Raw genomic sequence first — 18244 nt, 5'->3', positions numbered from 1 at the left:
AATTCTATTGCCCTATATTCTGAAGCAATTCTCACAGTTCCGCTTGAACTTTTCGTTACCGTGTTCATACGGTAGCGGAAACCGAAGGCAGAGCCAAAGGCGACGCCGAGCTGCGGCGCGAGCAAGCGCAGCGCAGCGCGCAGAGCAGCAATGAAAATGAGAGGATTCTATTGCCATTTATTCTGAAGACGTTTTCACTGTTTCGTTGGAACTTTTCGCAACCGTGATGATACGGTAGCGGTAACCGAAGGCGGAGCCAAAGGCGACGCCGAGTTGCGGCGCGAGCAAGCGCAGCGCAGCGAGCAGAGCAGCAAGAAAAATGAGAGGATTCTATTGCCATTTATTCTGAAGACGTTTTCACTGTTTCGTTGGAACTTTTCGCAACCGTGAAGATATGGTAGCGGAAACTGAGGGCAAAGCCGAAGGCGAAACCGAGCTACGACGAACAAGCGTAGCGCAGCAAGCAGAACAATAAAACAAGAGAATTCTATTGCCTCTATATTCTGAAGCAATTCTCACAGTTCCGCTTGAACTTTTCGTTACCGTGTTGATGCAGTGGCGGAAACCAGACAAAGGCGACGCCGAGCTGCAGCGCGAAACAAACAGCGCAGCGAAACAGAGCAGCAAAGAAAATGAGAGGATCCTATTGCCTTTTATTCTGAAAAAAATCTTACTGTTTCGTTGGAACCTTTCGCAACCGTGATGATACGGTGGCGGTAAACCGAAGGCGGAGGCAAAGGCGACGCCGTGCTGCAACATGAGCAAGCTGTGCAGCGAAACAGAGCAACAAGAAAAATGAGGATTCTATTGCCTTTTATTCTGAAGAAGTTTCTACTGTTTCGTTGGAACCTTTCGCAACCGTGATGATAAGGTAGCGGAAATTGAGGGAGCAAAACCAAAGGCGACGCCGAGCTGCGACGCGAGCAAGCGTAGCGCAACAAGCCAGAAAAGTAAAATTAGAATTCTATTGCCCCTATATTCTGGAAGCAATTCTCACAGTTCCGCTTGAACTTTTCGTTACCGTGTTCATACGGTAGCGGAAACCGAAGGCAGACCAAAGGCGACGCCGAGCTGCGGCGCAAACAAGCGCAGCGCAGCATAGGCAACAATGAAAATAGAGGATTCTATTGCCCTTTATTCTGAAGACGTTTTCACTGTTTCGTTGGAATTTTTCGCAACCGTGATGATACGGTAGCGGTAACCGAAGGCAGACCAAAGGCGACGCCGAGTTACTGGCGCAGACAAGCGGTGCAGCGAACAGAGCAGAAAAATGAGAAGATTCTATTGCCATTTATTCTGAAGACGTTTTAACTGTTTCGTTGGAACTTTTCGCAACCGTGATGATACGGTAGCGGAAACTGAGGGCAAAGCCGAAGGCGACGCCGAGCTGCGACGCGAGCAAGCGTAGCGCAGCGAGCGGAGCAGAATGTAAAACAAGAGAATTCTATTGCCCCTATATTCTGTAGCAATTCTCACAGTTCCGCTTGAACTTTTCGTTACTGTTTTGATACGGTAGCTGTAACCGAAGGCGGAGCCAAAGGCGACGCCGAGTTGCGACGCGAGGAAGCGTAGCGCAGCAAGCGGAGCAGAATGTAAAACAAGAGAATTCTATTGCCCCTATATTCTGAAGCAATTCTCACAGTTCCGCTTGAACTTTTCGTTACCGTGTTGATACGGTAGCGGAAACCGAAGGCGGAGCCAAAGGCGACGCCGAGCTGCGGTATTCTGAAGACGTTTTCACTGTTTCGTTGGAACTTTTCGCAACCGTGATGATACGGTAGCGGAAACTGAGGGCAAAGCCGAAGGCGACGCCGAGCTGCGACGCGAGCAAGCGTAGCGCAGCAAGCGGAGCAGAATGTAAAACAAGAGAATTCTATTGCCCCTATATTCTGAAGCAATTCTCACAGTTCCGCTTGAACTTTTCGTTACCGTGTTCATACGGTAGCGGAAACCGAAGGCGGAGCCAAAGGCGACGCTCGAGCTGCGGCATGAGCAAGCGCAGCGCGAGCAGAAACAAGGAAGAATGAGAGGATTCTATTGCCATTTATTCTGAAGACGTTCTTACTGTTCCGTTGGAACTTTTCGCAACCGTGATGATACGGTAGCGGAAACTGAGGGCAAAGCCGAAGGCGACGCCGAGCTGCGACGCGAGCAAGCGTAGCGCAGCAAGCCGAGCAGAAAGTAAAATTAGAGAATTCTATTGCCCCTATATTCTGAAGCAATTCTCACAGTTCCGCTTGAACTTTTCGTTACCGTGTTCATACGGTAGCGGAAACCGAAGGCGGAGCCAAAGGCGACGCCGAGCTGCGGTATTCTGAAGACGTTTTCACTGTTTCGTTGGAACTTTTCGCAACCGTGATGATACGGTAGCGGAAACTGAGGGCAAAGCCGAAGGCGACGCCGAGCTGCGACGCGAGCAAGCGTAGCGCAGCAAGCGGAGCAGAATGTAAAACAAGAGAATTCTATTGCCTCTATATTCTGAAGCAATTCTCACAGTTCCGCTTGAACTTTTCGTTACCGTGTTGATAGGGTAGCGGAAACCGAAGGCGGAGCCAAAGGCGACGCCGAGCTGCGGCGCGAGCAAGCGCAGCGCAGCGAGCAGAGCAGCAAGGAAATTGAGAGGATTCTATTGCCATTTATTCTGAAGACGTTCTTACTGTTCCGTTGGAACTTTTCGCAACCGTGATGATACGGTAGCGGTAACCGAAGGCGGAGCCAAAGGCGACGCCGAGTTGCGGCGCGAGCAAGCGCAGCGCAGCGAGCAGAGCAGCAAAGAAAATGAGAGGATCCTATTGCCTTTTATTCTGAAAAAAATCTTACTGTTTCGTTGGAACTTTTCGCAACCGTGATGATACGGTAGCGGAAACTGAGGGCAAAGCCGAAGGCGACGCCGAGCTGCGACGCGAGCAAGCGTAGCGCAGCGAGCGGAGCAGAATGTAAAACAAGAGAATTCTATTGCCCCTATATTCTGAAGCATTTCTCACAGTTCCGCTTGAACTTTTCGTTACCGTGTTGATACGGTAGCTGTAACCGAAGGCGGAGCCAAAGGCGACGCCGAGTTGCGACGCGAGGAAGCGTAGCGCAGCAAGCGGAGCAGAATGTAAAACAAGAGAATTCTATTGCCCCTATATTCTGAAGCAATTCTCACAGTTCCGCTTGAACTTTTCGTTACCGTGTTGATACGGTAGCTGTAACCGAAGGCGGAGCCAAAGGCGACGCCGAGCTGCGGCGCGAGCAAGCGCAGCGCAGCGAGCAGAGCAGCAAGAAAAATGAGAGGATTCTATTGCCTTTTATTCTGAAGAAGTTTCTACTGTTTCGTTGGAACCTTTCGCAACCGTGATGATACGGTAGCGGAAACTGATGGCAAAGCCGAAGGCGACGCCGAGCTGCGACGCGAGCAAGCGTAGCGCAGCAAGCGGAGCAGAAAGTAAAATTAGAGAATTCTATTGCCCCTATATTCTGAAGCAATTCTCACAGTTCCGCTTGAACTTTTCGTTACCGTGTTAATACGGTAGCGGAAACCGAAGGCGGAGCCAAAGGCGACGCCGAGCTGCGGCGCGAGCAAGCGCAGCGCAGCGAGCAGAGCAGATCCTACCACAAATCGACGAAAGTGAGTACTCGTAAACCAAGTGAACCATAGCGCTGTCTGGGGCCATCGGCAAATGACGACTACGATATTTCCGCACATGTAATCGGTTAGTACTAGTGGCGCACCGCGCCTAATGTATCAATCCCAAGCTTCCCAACTGCGCCACAAAATGAAAAAAACCTTACGTCTACCAACGGTTACTTACGTGCAAGCTCACCGTCAGAGCTGGCGGTCCGGGTTACCATAGTGACACGTCAGCATGCAGGTGCTTTCTGTCGTTTCTCGTTGCCAGCTGGGTTTTGAATTTTTGACCCCCAAAGTCCGAAGATAATCCATGGTTCATACCAATTTGGCTCAGGACCAGCAGCTTCTTTCTTTGACGTCACCGGAATCGGAAATCTCTACCATCCTTACTCCTTAGCATACCATGCCGTTACAAACGGCTCAGAATCTGCCTCTTCACTACTCTGGATAGGTCATAGGCATTATTATGCACCTGTACAAGGATCTTGACGCCCTGTACACCTGGAACGCTGTGGATGTCGAAATTAAAGGCGTGCTGCAGCACGGCGATGTCGTCGGCTTGGAAGAGAAGTCAGAGAACGACAACATTTCGCCACCCCTATTCGTCGATTTTGGATTCTCTGCACAAAAGCCCGAAGAGGTGGAGTATGGGACCGTCTTCGACGGCTCCATCGATCGATCCAGCACCGCGCGCAAAGGAGGTAAAGTCGAGATACTGCTGCACGACGGTCCAGAAGGCCCTTGGACATGGCATCCGGGGAAACTGCTGGTCCGATGGTTCAGTAAGCTAGAAGATATGGCACTGGTGGAGGTTATGCTGGACGGGCAGTGCCGTCACGAGCTGGTGCCCCATCAACAGCTTCGCGACAGAGGATGGGAAGACGCACAGGAGGAGGGAGAGACCGGGAAGCCCGAACCCCTCGCAGCGGGCCGTTTCGTCATGGGAACGTGCAATGTTCCGGACGGTTACTGGATTCTGCAGCGGTCTGTAGCAGCGTTCCTGCTGCGCCGAGTTGAGATGTTTCTGCAGCTGCGAATTGTCAAGGTTCTCAGTCAGCAGATGCACTATCTATGGCGGCCTTCTGATTACGACGATCCTCTTGGCGATGAAGCTCTTGTAAGTGGCTCTTTTGGAAGCTTGGCTTGAATTGGCTTCTGCTTGTTACAGTTAATAATTTATTGTAATGGGAAATCGCATTCTGTTGTTGTTATTGACCTTTATTGTAGGCGTATGTGTTTGCGAGAGAGAGACGTGCGAATGAGTCGTACATCCCCAAAATACTCCAGGAAAGCGTAGAGTCAGAGCCAAAGCGGAAAAAGCCGTTGGATGTCGGAGAAGAGTGTTTGTTATCTAAACTGGAACTCATAGTGCTACGAAAGATCTTCCATTTTCTGGATACAGTTCACCGACAACTCTGTCTCCGCACCTGTGCACTATGGGAGACGCTTCTCTCCTCGGCGGAGCTGTGCCAGGAAGTGCGCGTATCGCCGCAGCAGCCCAGTCCTTCTTCTCGCGTGCAGTGGGGTGATAATTATGCTCTGTACGCCTGCATATTCGAACACATCACCACCGGCGCTCAGACCATCTGCATTGGCGATGCCGAAACGTCTGAACATCGCTTGTATCTGAGTTACCTCGATGAAGCGTTGGACTGTATCAAGCAGGTCGTGCATGACAGGGGAACACGTATTCGCCGTTTTATCATGTACCATCGATCGATCGAAATCGAACCATCAGATTATGATGACAACCGAGGAGAACTGCGCGTACTGTCTGACCTGATCGTCGCGCACCTGTCCAAACTGGTGTCATGCTGTGACCGTGTGATTTGGAAGGATCTTGTCCTCATTCTACTGAACGAGAGACATGCGACCTTTATGGAGTTTAGGATTCCCATGGCCGTCTTCACGCCAGCACATGTTGATGAGGTGCACATTGTCGGTCTGTTGGAGGAACATCTGCACTGGGAGGGAGCGCTGTTGCACGTGGAACGTATTGCCCAGTACCTGGCTCGTCCGGATGTTAGCAAAAAGAAGGCCAAGAAATTGCTAAAGGTATGGTATTCAGTATTCACATGGTACTTATAGCCATGGAGCGCGTGCTAAATTCTGTTTCACAACATCCTGCCTCAATTCAGTTGCTTAATTCCAAAAGTTTAAATGCGAACAGGTGTACGAGTACCAAAAGTCTGAATATGGATGGATCTTTTTCTATTTTGCACACTAAGGAATTTTGAAAATAATACCGAGCTTATCGAATTGGTGCCCTTTTGATACAAAATAGAAATACATAGTTTGAACGCGTTCGATGGGGCCTGTTTCGGGGGCGTAATTATTTTTCGGCCAATGTCAAAACGCCGGCCGAATTTCCTGCCGACCGAATTTTTGTGTGGTCGAAACGCCGACCGAATTTCCTGCCGACAGAATTTTTGGTGGTGAAAACGCCGGCCGAATTTCTTGTGGTCAAAACGCCGGCAGAATATTATGAGATGTGTGAATAATTTTGGTGTCCAGTTGTTCAACTATAGAAGTATAGATAGGGCAGTCGAAAATTTGTTTCTCATTCATGGTTTCACGAAACGAAAAATATGCTTTAATCTTTCACCGATCACTTCGGAGTTCAGAGCTAACACGCCCCACGGGTTAGCGCGGCGTAAGGATTGAATGTACGGGGAAGCTGTGCTGGCGTCTTTCCCAGTTCGGTGTAATTTACGACATTACGATCCTTTTTTCTGTTCAGTCAAGTAAAAATAGTAACATGATAGACTGTGAATTATTTGGAATCATTTCGTAATTTAGTTAGTGATGATACGCAACGATTTTCCTCCGAATCCAGTGAATCACTGTAAACAGTTAGAGTAAACAGCAAGGCTCGAGTTTCGTACCTAGTGGTTCTTAAGTCTGATGTCGCGCGCGCCAGCTAACTGTTTTCACGTCATTGTAAGTAAGTTAATGGGCTACAGAAAATTTAAAACAACAAAAAAAGTGGTTGGAAGTTCGAGAAAGTGGGAGTTTCGTGAATGTACTGTACGCGAATGCAGAACCAGAACAATCAAAATCTACCCTGAATTTTGCTTTTGTAATGTCAAGTGTACCAGGTTCTTGTGGACAAACAGTCTGTTTTTCATTGTTCAGGAAATACCTTTGGCTTCCCGTGTCCAAATCGTAGGCGGGTGTGATTTGGAATGCTGTCTAAGGGTAGCAAAACCGTTCGTAGTAGTGGCCATCGGTATTGTACTGTGCAAATTGTACTTCGACACTCACTTACATAACTAACATCTCACACTTACGTCATCGTACTGCCGCTTGGAAAAGCAGGGTTTTTACCACCGCTTTTCGATAATAGTAATACAGTACTGTAGTAGAAACACAAATCGCAATACAGTAGTACGCAGTAGGGTACTGCATTCGTATTATGGTAGCAGCACTGCTACAGCGTTGCATACGTACTATGTGCTATGTACTGCTACTATGGAGTCAGTACTGTACTCCGTATTCCGGGATACTCTTGAACCTTTGAAGTGGCCATTTTGTATGAACTACGAGTGTGAAAGCTTAAGCATTCTTCCGTGAATGAGCCTTGCGTTTGCAAGAACTTAAATAACTGTCAAAACTCTCAAGTATTGAGAAACTCTTCGGCCTCTGCAACGGTATGTTCTCGCTATTCTCCTAACGTAACATTCAGCCAATTAACGGTGAACTCGTCCTCGCACGTATCTTCTTTGTAGCGAGCTAGCCTAGCTAGCTAGCCTCTTTCTGTCGCTTTGCAAATAACGGCCATAATACGGTATGTGCGCCTGTATCTGTAATTACTACTCTGAACTTTAGTAAGCTTTCACTAAGCCTTTTTGTCCTTTTCGACGTTTTTTAGCAGCGCTACGAAATACATCATTCTAACCTTGCCCTTTACATCAGGCTTATATTCTTCCTCTCAGCCGAGACAGTTAAGAATGTACCTGTACGAAAATTCCGAACGATCAGTGTACACATGGAACGCTGTGGATGTGGAGATTGACGGTCATCTGCAGCACGGATATGTCATCGGCCTGGAAGAGACGTCAGAGAACGACAGCACCCCGCCGCGTCTGATTGTCGACTTTGGATGCCCGACACAGCAGCAGGTGCTAGTTCCTCACGGGACGATCTACGATTGCTCCACACACTGGTGCAGCAAGGCTCGGGAGGGCGCCGCTGTACAAGTCCTGCTGCACGACAGCCCGCGGCGCCCCTGGAAATGGTATCCCGGGAAGATGCTGATCCCCTGGTTCAAGAACCTGAATTGTGTGGCGCTGGTAGAAGTGATGATTGCCGGGCAGCGTCGTCGCGAACTCGTGCCACGTCGACAAATTCGAGATGCAGCTGTACAAATCGCTCAACCAGGACGCCTTGCAGCAGACCATTTCGTTATGGACACCTGCAGCGTACCTGACGGCTACTGGACTACGGACCCCCAGTTGTCAGTGATGCTTGTTCAACAAGTTCAGCGCAAATTGCATCTGCGATTCATCAAGGTTCTCAGTCAGGAAATACACTATTTACGGCGGCGCAATGAGCGGCCCTTGGGATACCAAAACCTGGTACGTCCAGTTTAAGTAAACTTGCGTCATAATTAATAAATCTATAGTATTACTACTATTGACATGCTTTTTCTTGCCACAGACAAGCGTGTTCGAAAAAGAGATGGATTCTTTACCTGTATTTCACCGTGAAATGCGCCAAACAACCGAAGAGTCGGATGTTGAGCCAAAGCGCAAAAGCACTCTGCTTTTCTTTCGAAGCGGATTAGAATTGCCCTTAAAAGTGCTGAAGGAGATCTTCCATTCACTGGACACCGTCGACCGGCAGCGCTGCCGTCGCACCTGTCAACAGTGGGAAGGCATTCTTACTTCGGAGGACCTGTGCCGAGATTTGCTTGTTTCGCGGCAGCAGACCAGCTCCGCACTGCCCGTAACGTGGGACCGGAATTACGCCATGTACGGCTGCATCGTCAAACACCTCACGCCCGCCACTCGCACCGTCTGTATCCGCAATCCCGAAGTGTCTGCCGGTCACCACTGGGACATGAGAGTTTCCGATGAAACACTGGACCTTATTCGGAAAATCGTGGACGACGCCGGCAGCCGACTTGACCGTATCATCCTGCACCAGCTGTCGGTGGGGATCTCGCCGTCAGTGACCGATCAGGGGAAGAACTGCGCGCTTTTCGCGCAGATGACCGCGCATATCGTGAAGCTGCTGTCTTGTTGCGATCGTTTGATCTGGAAAGACGCGGTGGTCAGACTGCTAAACTGGGAAACCTGGCAATGCTGGTGCCTGGTGGCGTTCGACATTCCTGCTGCCGTCTTCACACCGGGACATGTGGATGAGGTGCACATTGCGGACCTGTTGGAGCTGCATCTGGGCTGCGAGGGGCCGCCGTTGGATGTTGATGGCATTGGCCAGCTGATGGCCTCCCACATCGATGATAAATTGAAGAAAGAGAAACTGATGCAGGTACGGCATTGACATGCAGTCACTGCCTTGCTTGCACAAATCATTTAAACTGGTTGGCGTATAATTCTTAACGGAACCGGTCTTACAAAAGTGTTATTAAGAATCCGTATATAATATTTTGTTTCGTTTCTTGGAGCAGTTAACATGCTTAACCTGCTTAGTCCTGCTACGTTATTCTGCAGGTTCTACAATACTACCAATCCTGCGATCCGCGTCCGTCGGCGCATTACCGAAATCACGAGTGGACGCTGGAGAATGTGACCCGCGTGGACGTGAGCAAGCTGAATTTATTCTGCTTGTATGCCTTGTCGCGTTATATGCCGTTCTGGTGGCCCGAATACGCGGAGGATGACAGTGCACAATCCAAATCGGAATCAGGGAAGGACAAGCGTATGCAATCCGAAGTCAAAGACAGCGAGCGCGTGCGGTGTGAATCTGAATCCAAGGACGAGTCTGAATCTGAATCCGAGGACGAATCTGAATCCGAGAACGGATCGGAATCCGAAAACGGCGAGCGTGAGGCGTCCGAATCGGAAGCTAAGGACAGCGAGCGTGGTCAGTCTGAATCCGAAGACGAAACCGAATCTGAATCCGACGACGATTAGAAATGCGATTGGAAAATGCAACCGCTTTTGATGATTGTCGAAAAGTTTAGTTGGTGGCCATGATAGGCGTCCTTCCAAGAAATTGTCATCGCCTTAAAACGGAGCAGGCCCAGCCTTTAACGGTAGCAACGTTTTGTTCGATCCAATGAAATAATAACAGTAATGTTTACTGCGAACGTGTATACTTCCCATGTGTTGGTTATTTATGGTTAGGGCAATGGTAAGGTACGGCCGCGACCAGCAAAAACGTCCCCCATGCAAAACACCATATCTGTAGAGTAATGCCGCGCGCGCCACTAGTTGCGCGCAGCAACACTATTTTGTTTGACCAAGCTTGATGCGGCATTCAGGCATATCATTTAGTTAGTCATGATCAGTGTCTTACCGACAAAAAGCCCAATGAGGTCTAGTGCGTCACGTACGAAATTCAATACGACAATAATGTCGGCTTCCACTCTTTATTTCTAAATGTTCCAGCTCGGTAGCGCTGGTGCCGATTTCCTAAAGGTCACGGGCTGGCTTTGGAAATAGGTTTCCCGCGTCGACCCAACATGTCACGGTTTTGGCCGAAGGCCAAGGGTTAACGTTTTGCCGATGCTGGTACGGACAGTACATACAATGTAAATCATACGGGCTATATGAAACCATTTCCAGAACCACCAGCTATGAGACTGAACCACATTAAATTTTACTCATAAACCTTAATTGCCTAATGCTCGTAATTTGACAGTTTCCCTCCGACCACAGACATCCCGGAATGGGTACAGAACATCCAGAATTCTAAAGCACGCGATCACGTGAGCAAATAGAAGCTAACTGTGCGTGATCCGTTTAGGAAAGAAGTGAAAGTACCACGCAACTGATATTTTAATTATCTTTATCTTTATATTCATACAATCTTACCGACCAAAACGTATTTATGCGCCGTTTTTAGAGACTCGTCAACGCGTGGTCAGTTTTAGTCCAGCTTGGTGTTAAAAAATTCCATATTTTCCATAGATGTGCCAATAGATTTTTGTTTGTTTTTATTAACCAGTGGTCAGAAGATGGTTTCACCAGGTTTTAAGTATAGGAAACGTAAAGAGCACTCGAAGAAGTAAGTATTGTATTCACAGCACAGTTATAAAAAGTCCTTAACACAATGACTGTAACCACGGAGACTATAGCGGATACATAAATACTTCTTTTTTAATGTAGATGAAAAAATTATTATGTGAGCAGCAAATTACGTAAACGTCCATAAAGGTAAAAGTACATCGCCCAGTATGTCGCCTGTACAGTATCTATACGTCGGAACGTAAAAACATCAGAAGTTAGGACGTCAAAAGGCAGAACGTCAGGTAATCCGAACGTGAAAAATCAAAAACGTCAGAAATTCAGAACGTCTGAATATCAGAACGTAAGAATGTTAGAACATCAGAATGTCAGAAGGTGAATTAAAAACGTATATCAGAACGTACGTTAGAACGTTAGAACGTCAGAACATCAGAATGTCAGAATGTAAAAAATAAGAAAAAGTCCGAACGTTAGAACGCCAGAATATCAGAACGTTAAAACGTCAAAAGATCAGAACGTCAGAACGTGAAAAATTAAAAACATCAAAACGTTAGAATGTCAGAATATCAGAAAGTTAGAACGTCAGAACATCAGGATGTCGGAATGTGAAAAATAAGAAAACATCAGAACGTAAGAACGTCAGAAGTTAAAACCGCCTGAAGATCAGAACGTCAGAAAATCAAAACGTGTAACATCAGAACGTCAGAATGTAAAAAATTAAAACCTTGGAACGGTAATACTTCTTATAGAACCCGACTGCGAAAGCGTAGATGCGATTTCAGTCTTATTCTAAAACAGATCACATTTTCCATACTTTCCTAATTTCCAATAAGTTTTATAATTTATAATTTCCAAATTATAATTATAATTTCCAATAAGTTTCCAATAAGTTTTATAATTTCCAATAAGTTTTGTAATTTATAATTTATCGGTCAGAACATCAAAACGTCAGAAATTCAGAACGTCCTAACGTCAGAACATCAAAACGTCAGAATATCAGAAGGTCAGAACGTGAAAAATTAAGAACGTCGGAACGTCAGAACATCAAAACGTCAAAAATTCAGAACGTCCTAACGTCAGAGCATCAAAACGTCAGAATATCAGAAGGTCAGAACGTGAAGAACATCAAAACGTCAAAAATTCAGAACGTCCTAACGTCAGAGCATCAAAACGTCAGAATATCAGAAGGTCAGAACGTGAAAAACTAAGAACGTCAGAACATCAAAACGTCAGAAATTCAGAACGTCCTAACGTCAGAACATCAAAACGTCAGAATATCAGAAGGTTAGAACGTGAAAAATTAAGAACGTCAGAACATCAAAACGTCAGAAAATCATAACTTCAGAACGTGAAAATATCATAACGCCAGAACGTAAAAATTAAGAACGCCAGAAATTCAGAACGTCAAAATATCAGAACGTCATAAAATTAAGAACGTTAGACCGTCAGAACTCTAGATTTTTAATATTTAAAGTGACCTTTCCAAAATAAAGCGAATACTATCCAGTACTTAAGTGCAGAGCGCGGATGCGCGAGGCTACCTTGTATTCATACAAGCTTACCGACCAAAGCGTATTTATGCGCCGTTTTTAACTCCTCGATAACTCGTGGTCAGTTTAAGTCCAGCTTGGTCTTAAAAAATTCCATATTTTCCATAGGTGGGCCAATAGATTTTTGTTTGTTTTTAATAACCAGTGGTCAGAAGATGGTTTCACCAGGTCTTACGTATAGAATCGAAAAAGTATTCACTGCACAGCAATAAAATGCTTTAAAACATAATGACTGTAAAGACTATAGCGGCTGCATATCAAAATTTAATATGTATCAGAACGTTATAGCGTAAGAACGTCAGAACGTCATAAAGTACGAACATCAGAACGTTAGAACGTCATAAAGTAAGAATATCAGAACGTTAGAACGTCAGAACGTTAAAAAGCCATGAAGTAAGAACATCAGAACGTTAGAACGTCATCAAGTAAGAACATCGGAACGTTAGAACGATAGAACGTCAGAACCAGAACGGAAGAACGTCTGAACGTCATAAAGTCATAAAGTAATAGCAACGGAAGAACGTCTGAACGTCATAAAGTCATAAAGTAATAGCATCAGAACGTCAGAACATCAGAACTTCAGAACGTGAAAAATTAAAAATGTCAGAACGTCAGAAATTCCGAACGTCAGCCTTTATATATTTATAATGACCTCTCCAAAACAAAGCCAATACTATCCAGTACTTAAGTGCCGAGCGCGGATGCGCGAGGTTACCTTGTATTTAACACGCTCAAGACGCCAAGGACACGATATCATCAACTAATGCAATAAAAACAGGTAAGCAACAGTTCCGTATTACATAGTCGTACAAAACGCCAGCATCAACGACAAAATCCCCTTTCAAAACAAAATGAGCAGCCCTACTCCTCCAGTAAACGGCACGCCGCCATCTTCGCTTTCCACTGCAGTACATCGTCATGGAGCACCACCAGCTCCCCGAACGCAGCTGTCATGATGACCGGCTGAAAGGTTACAACTTGATGTCCAACCGCTAGACGCTTATCATAAAATGCCGGCTTATCGTCTTCATAATGGCCAGTCCCAGCCAACACCACCACTTTCTGCCAACTCTGCAGGATGTCCGCGGCACGCATGATCTCCCCCGGAATGCGAATGTCCACCGCTAAATCCTCCGCCCATTCAACACAGAACATTTCCCCGTCGATCCCTCTAAGGTACGCCGCGTGCCAATTGTTATACTTCTTGGCGATCACTTCCTCGTATTGGAAAAACACTGCTTCTCCAATCTGGAAAGTTGCCAGGTACTGGATGGGACGGCGAGCTTCGGTGGGGAAATCAAGAGCGGCTTTTCGGTGGCGTGCGTGAATCGGTAAATATTCCGCAGCTCATCAAAATACAGTAAACCCGTCTACAAAGTATTTTAATGTGAATGATATATGCTGCAAATAATTAAAACAACCGTGCATGTTGTATTTTCTAACTACAGCAGAGGAAATAACAAGCTACTGAAAAGCTATTAAGGAAATAATAAGCTACTGATATTTATAATATATTGTAATTTCTAATACTATAAGATCGGCTAAATTTTAATGAACCTTTTTCTTTAAATTGAAACATACTTTATTATTAAGACAAAACTAATTGATCTTAGCATAGGGTGGTTCTGGGTGCGCTGAGTGATAACCCAGGAGTCCAGGACTATCCGTACTTGCGAACTGCATTATCCCACACACCTTGACTGGGCCGTCCGCCAGTTGGATATCCAACATCTGCGGAAAGCGCACACAGTACAGCGCCGGTCGCAGCATCTCACGACGATTGGCTGGAGTGGGATCCACATCGCGTATTCTGCAGCCATTCACCGCCCACCTACAAGAGGAAGGTAGATCTACCAAACGCACACAAATCAACAATAACAAGGGTTACAAAAATACTCGTTAAAACACCCAATAAACAATATTGAAATAGAATGAACTTGTTTAGAAAAATGAAATTTCCGAATCAAGTACTGCAGTATCGACTGGAGAGTGTTTACTGCCCAAAAATTACCATATTGAAGACGAGTAAAACGATATTCACCCACTGTACCGTAGGTTTCCGTAGTTTTCACTGTTTACTTCTCTACAGCCGCGTAGATAAGGTTCTCTGCAGCGGACAGTGTGTCACGTGCCATGATCAACTGCAGCGTATTGCTGTTATCAATCTCCAGAAACTGCTGCGACTGTAGAACGGTGTCGGAGTTGGTATCCACCATTTCCAGGCATTTCTCCACAACGGCATCCGCGCCCAGCTGCTTCACCTACCAAACGCCAAGATTCAAAATTGATCAGAATCACACACTGGTGCCAGCAAAACGAAAACATTACGCACACTCTGCAGAACCGTCAGACAGTTGTCCACGTTCAGTTGACCAATGATGAACTCCGAGCACAGATCAAATAGCGGCTGCATGTTGTACTTTTCCGCGCAGAACATCGTCTGGACCACGTTGTTAATGGTCAGGCTCTTCACGGTGTCCGTGTACACAAAACTGCGAACGAAAGCAGTGAATTAAACGGAAGGAACAAGAACTGCACTTACATGTGGAGTGCATTTAAACTTTACTTTTTCATTAGTTAATTTGTCGTTTTAAACCGTTAGCCGCTTTTTCTAAAAATACATCTGGAAATCTGGTAATCATCATCTAGTATCACTCGTAATTATAAAAAATCGAATACACATTAATCAAATCTTTTAATTGTTTTATTTCGTGTCTGAATTAATGGAGCCGCACTGTAGCAAGCAGAAAAATTGGTACAGTAATCCTGTGCCAAGGGGAAAACGAAAACGCGGAATATTTTTATCATAGCAAACTCAGAATAACAAAAAACTCAACAGGATTCTGAGGACTGCGTGGCATCTGCATTTAGGACAACGTAGACGAAAACAGCATCTCTGTTTAAGTGCGCACCTGAGCATATTGAGGAAGGCATCTGGCAGTATATCAGGAACATTAATCGGTGCGTCGCATTTCTCTGACAAACTCCCGTAGAACATCCGATCAAAGATATCACTGCTGATACTCAGCAGTAACCTGCAACGCAACACGACATCAGTAAGCCAGGCAGAACAACGTCCTGCACTTTGGAAGAATACACACAGCACACAGCTGATATCCCGGCTTCCCAGGCGATCGTACTTATGTGCCTGCAGCTTCTTCGCCTCCCCGAACTGTCGGCCAACTGCAAATTCGACGTCGTGGTGGTTCCCACTGGCCAGCGTGCGTTTCAGACGACTGGCGATGCCTGGGGCTGCAACAGGTTCCTGGCTCGCTGCCATCGTCGATATAGCTGCTAACGGCGATCGTAGAAACAGCTTACACAGTTGTACACTTGCAGCTTGTAGGCTACAGGACAAAATCAGGCAGCCTCAAACAGCTGATAAGAATTAAGCGCAGAATTCCCTGACAGAAATATGTGATAGCAATGATCAATCCCAAAGTGAACGAAAATTAACACAAGTGACAAAGTTTCCAAAAATCTTTGGCATTGAGTGATTGAGTCAAATGCTTTACGCACGAGTACTGCTCGCACGAGTATTGCATGCCGCTGCCGTCCCAGTGCGTTTGGCGCTCGGTAGAGTTTCAGTAGAATTAGATATTAAGTACTAATCATAGATACAAACAAGGCAGATCTCAATACAGGCAACCCCACTGAGGGCGGGATTTGGAATGACGAAAGCGCTAGAGTAGCCCAAATTGCCGAAGAACACCGTGAAAGCCAGAGTTTTTTAAGCTTTTCAAAGCTTATTTGTGTTTTTTTAGTCGTTTTCGCTCTTTTATTGCAGTTGGGATTTTATTTCTAATATAAAATAAGCAATAGGAAGAGGCAACATGATTAAGTACGGTGCGGCAAGTTCCAAAGCGGCTGTTGGAAACTTATTGGTTTCTACCGGTATACGGCAAAATTATTACTGCACGAGTTGGTTTTGTTGATTTATTCAAATGAAACTTTTCAAAATCTAAGAAAAAAATGAAACAGATACTGAACTGAACAATGTGCAAAATTAAAGAACTAATTGGACTAATTTACATGGAGAATACCGAGATAGAATCACGCATCGGTGATTTAATATGAACAGTTGCCCACAGTACCGCACACTGCATTTGTATGGGGAAATTATTAAAAAACTAGTAGACCCCGCGCAAACTGCGCGGAATAAATCGGCGATAAATTTTTATTTAGGAAAACTACAAAGTACAAACCCAGGACTGCAAATTTAGTTTTATTGAGCGGAGCGTATAAGAATATTAATAATAATACAGTTTGATTAGTTTCATAGGCAGAGACAAACAGTATCTGCCCAATACCTGTTTGGTTATGCTTATCATAACTAATGTCGTAAATAATTCTTTATTTTGGGTCTTTGGTCATAGTTCACTGACAGATTGGTAGCAGTTAGAATGTATCACAGTTTACTAATTAAATGTTTAAGGCCGTTTTGAGAAAAAATTGTCGCGTTCCGCCGACTTCAGATTTAAACTTACATTAGACCCGAAAAATTTGAAAATTTCCAGGAATATGTCCTTTTTGTTTGCAGTTATAACAAAGTTTTTAAGCTTCTCGCAATTAGCAGCATATGCCGGTCAGTTGTCAAGAACTACAAATAAAAAAAACTCCATAATTACTGAAATTTTTGTAGCCGTATTGCAGTACTTCTACTGGTTCAGATACCATTCGGAGCTTCGTTAAATTTTAGTCAGTGCGTCCCGACAAAACAATCCAGTGATAGACTTTGTATGTTAAGTTCTTTTAGGATTTTCTCTAAAGCTTCACACACTTTCAAAAAACTGACTGGTTTCTGCAAATCTGCAAACTCACGGCTATTAAATGACATATAGACATCAAAGTTTGGCTCAGTGGATCGCTCAAAAAAGGGTGACAGAAATGGAATTCGCTAAGGCTTATTTTATTAATATATAGGATAGTGGGAAATTGATTTTAAGTTATGCACGTTACACATTTAAAGATTCTTTTATTTATAAAAATAGAGGAAGTTAATACGCATATTTTGCAGTTCGTATCGCATTCAACAGAAACAGAAAAAGGGGAGCAAACCGATTTTCCCCAGCATTTTACTATAGCCGCGCTAATATGCGAGCTACTCTAGGGATGACGTAACGAGTCAGTGGTATTGCCTGTATTGAGATCTGCCCTGGTACTGCGTAAATTATTATACAACGGTACAAAGATCCAGTTATACAAAAGCCGAACCGCAGGTACCACGTACAACGCCGCTGGTCCGCTCTACGTTTCACAAAAAAACAAGTTCCAAAATTAACAGGAACAAAGATGAAAAATCACCGTAGGTATGAGACAGTTGCCAAACTCAGCAGCAAGCTCAACACAGTTTGACTGTACAAATTTTAAAAAATTACGTACTTGAAATAACTGAAAGTAGAATTACAAAATTACAAAGTATCTGTAAATAAGCTTTTACGCGTCAAAAACTATTACTTTACTGCCGCACCAAACACTTCTGAACGAAATTTCCAGACATAAGAGCGGCTGCAAACCTGACGTGAAATTCTTGACATACTGTCCGGTCGTTATCCCGAGAAACAGCTCGCTACGATTAAGGCAGACGTTATCTCATCGGCGACGCGGAGGAATAAAAAATGCGCTGGGTCGCTGTCTGGCATGGCGCACCGGGTGGTCTGACAAAAGATGAACACGCGGCGTAGCCGGAAACGGAATATGCGGCTTATCGGCGCCGTGCTTATACAGATACTCGTAGATGGCGCAGAATTCCTCCTTCAACAGCAATCCGCTCTGCAACGTTCATAAACCAATGTTATCGCTTTTTGGAAGAATGTATCATGCCGAATTTGACTGACCTTTAACGGGCCATTGGCGATTTCCCCATCCGTCAGCAGTGGAAAGCGCACCAGGTACAACGCCGTTCCCAACACCTGACGACGGTTGTC

At 45.3% G+C, this 18244-nt stretch overlaps 2 protein-coding genes across 3 annotated transcripts; one reads left to right on the top strand and one right to left on the bottom strand.

Annotated features, from left to right (window-relative positions):
• The first annotated feature begins 7315 nt into the window (after nucleotides 1-7315).
• Nucleotides 7316-9724, top strand: LOC129582622 (uncharacterized). Its single transcript, XM_055474177.1, has 4 exons — nucleotides 7316-7400; nucleotides 7488-8190; nucleotides 8273-9106; nucleotides 9289-9724. The coding sequence occupies exons 2-4, from the start codon at nucleotides 7564-7566 to the stop codon at nucleotides 9709-9711; spliced, it is 1884 nt and encodes a 627-aa protein (XP_055330152.1). The 5' UTR covers nucleotides 7316-7400; nucleotides 7488-7563; the 3' UTR covers nucleotides 9712-9724.
• A 3798-nt stretch (nucleotides 9725-13522) lies between these two features.
• On the bottom strand, nucleotides 13523-17902 carry LOC129582625 (BTB/POZ domain-containing protein 6-like). Of its 2 annotated transcripts, XM_055474181.1 has the most exons (7): nucleotides 17834-17902; nucleotides 15419-15664; nucleotides 15230-15352; nucleotides 14650-14809; nucleotides 14397-14578; nucleotides 14013-14148; nucleotides 13523-13687 (listed from the first exon to the last, which is right to left on the bottom strand). In XM_055474181.1, exons 2-7 carry the CDS (start codon nucleotides 15595-15597, stop codon nucleotides 13529-13531), a joined length of 939 nt encoding a protein of 312 aa, XP_055330156.1. In that variant the 5' UTR covers nucleotides 15598-15664; nucleotides 17834-17902; the 3' UTR covers nucleotides 13523-13528. The 2 variants fall into 2 exon arrangements, with proteins under 2 accessions (XP_055330156.1, XP_055330157.1); XM_055474182.1 differs by lacking the exon at nucleotides 17834-17902 and having other exon boundaries at nucleotides 15458-15781.
• Nucleotides 17903-18244: the final 342 nt, after the last annotated feature.

Source organism: Paramacrobiotus metropolitanus, unplaced genomic scaffold, assembly GCF_019649055.1.
Source record: "Paramacrobiotus metropolitanus isolate TYO unplaced genomic scaffold, Prichtersi_v1.0 Parri_scaffold0000008, whole genome shotgun sequence".
In the NCBI taxonomy this organism is placed as follows: Eukaryota; Metazoa; Tardigrada; class Eutardigrada; order Parachela; family Macrobiotidae; genus Paramacrobiotus; species Paramacrobiotus metropolitanus.
Note: the sequence above shows the minus strand (reverse complement) of the source record. Positions and strands in the feature narration are given on the sequence as shown.

Coding starts and splice junctions, on each gene's coding strand:
- LOC129582622 (XM_055474177.1), top strand. CDS start 7,564: ATGTACCTGTACGAAAATTCCGAACGATCAGTGTACACATGGAACGCT. Junction 8,191..8,272: donor CCTTGGGATACCAAAACCTG/GTACGTCCAGTT, acceptor TTCTTGCCACAG/ACAAGCGTGTTCGAAAAAGA. Junction 9,107..9,288: donor AGAAAGAGAAACTGATGCAG/GTACGGCATTGA, acceptor GTTATTCTGCAG/GTTCTACAATACTACCAATC.
- LOC129582625 (XM_055474181.1), bottom strand. CDS start 15,597: ATGGCAGCGAGCCAGGAACCTGTTGCAGCCCCAGGCATCGCCAGTCGT. Junction 15,353..15,418: donor CGGGATATCAGCTGTGTGCT/GTGTGTATTCTT, acceptor GTTGCGTTGCAG/GTTACTGCTGAGTATCAGCA. Junction 14,810..15,229: donor GCCTTCCTCAATATGCTCAG/GTGCGCACTTAA, acceptor TTTCGTTCGCAG/TTTTGTGTACACGGACACCG.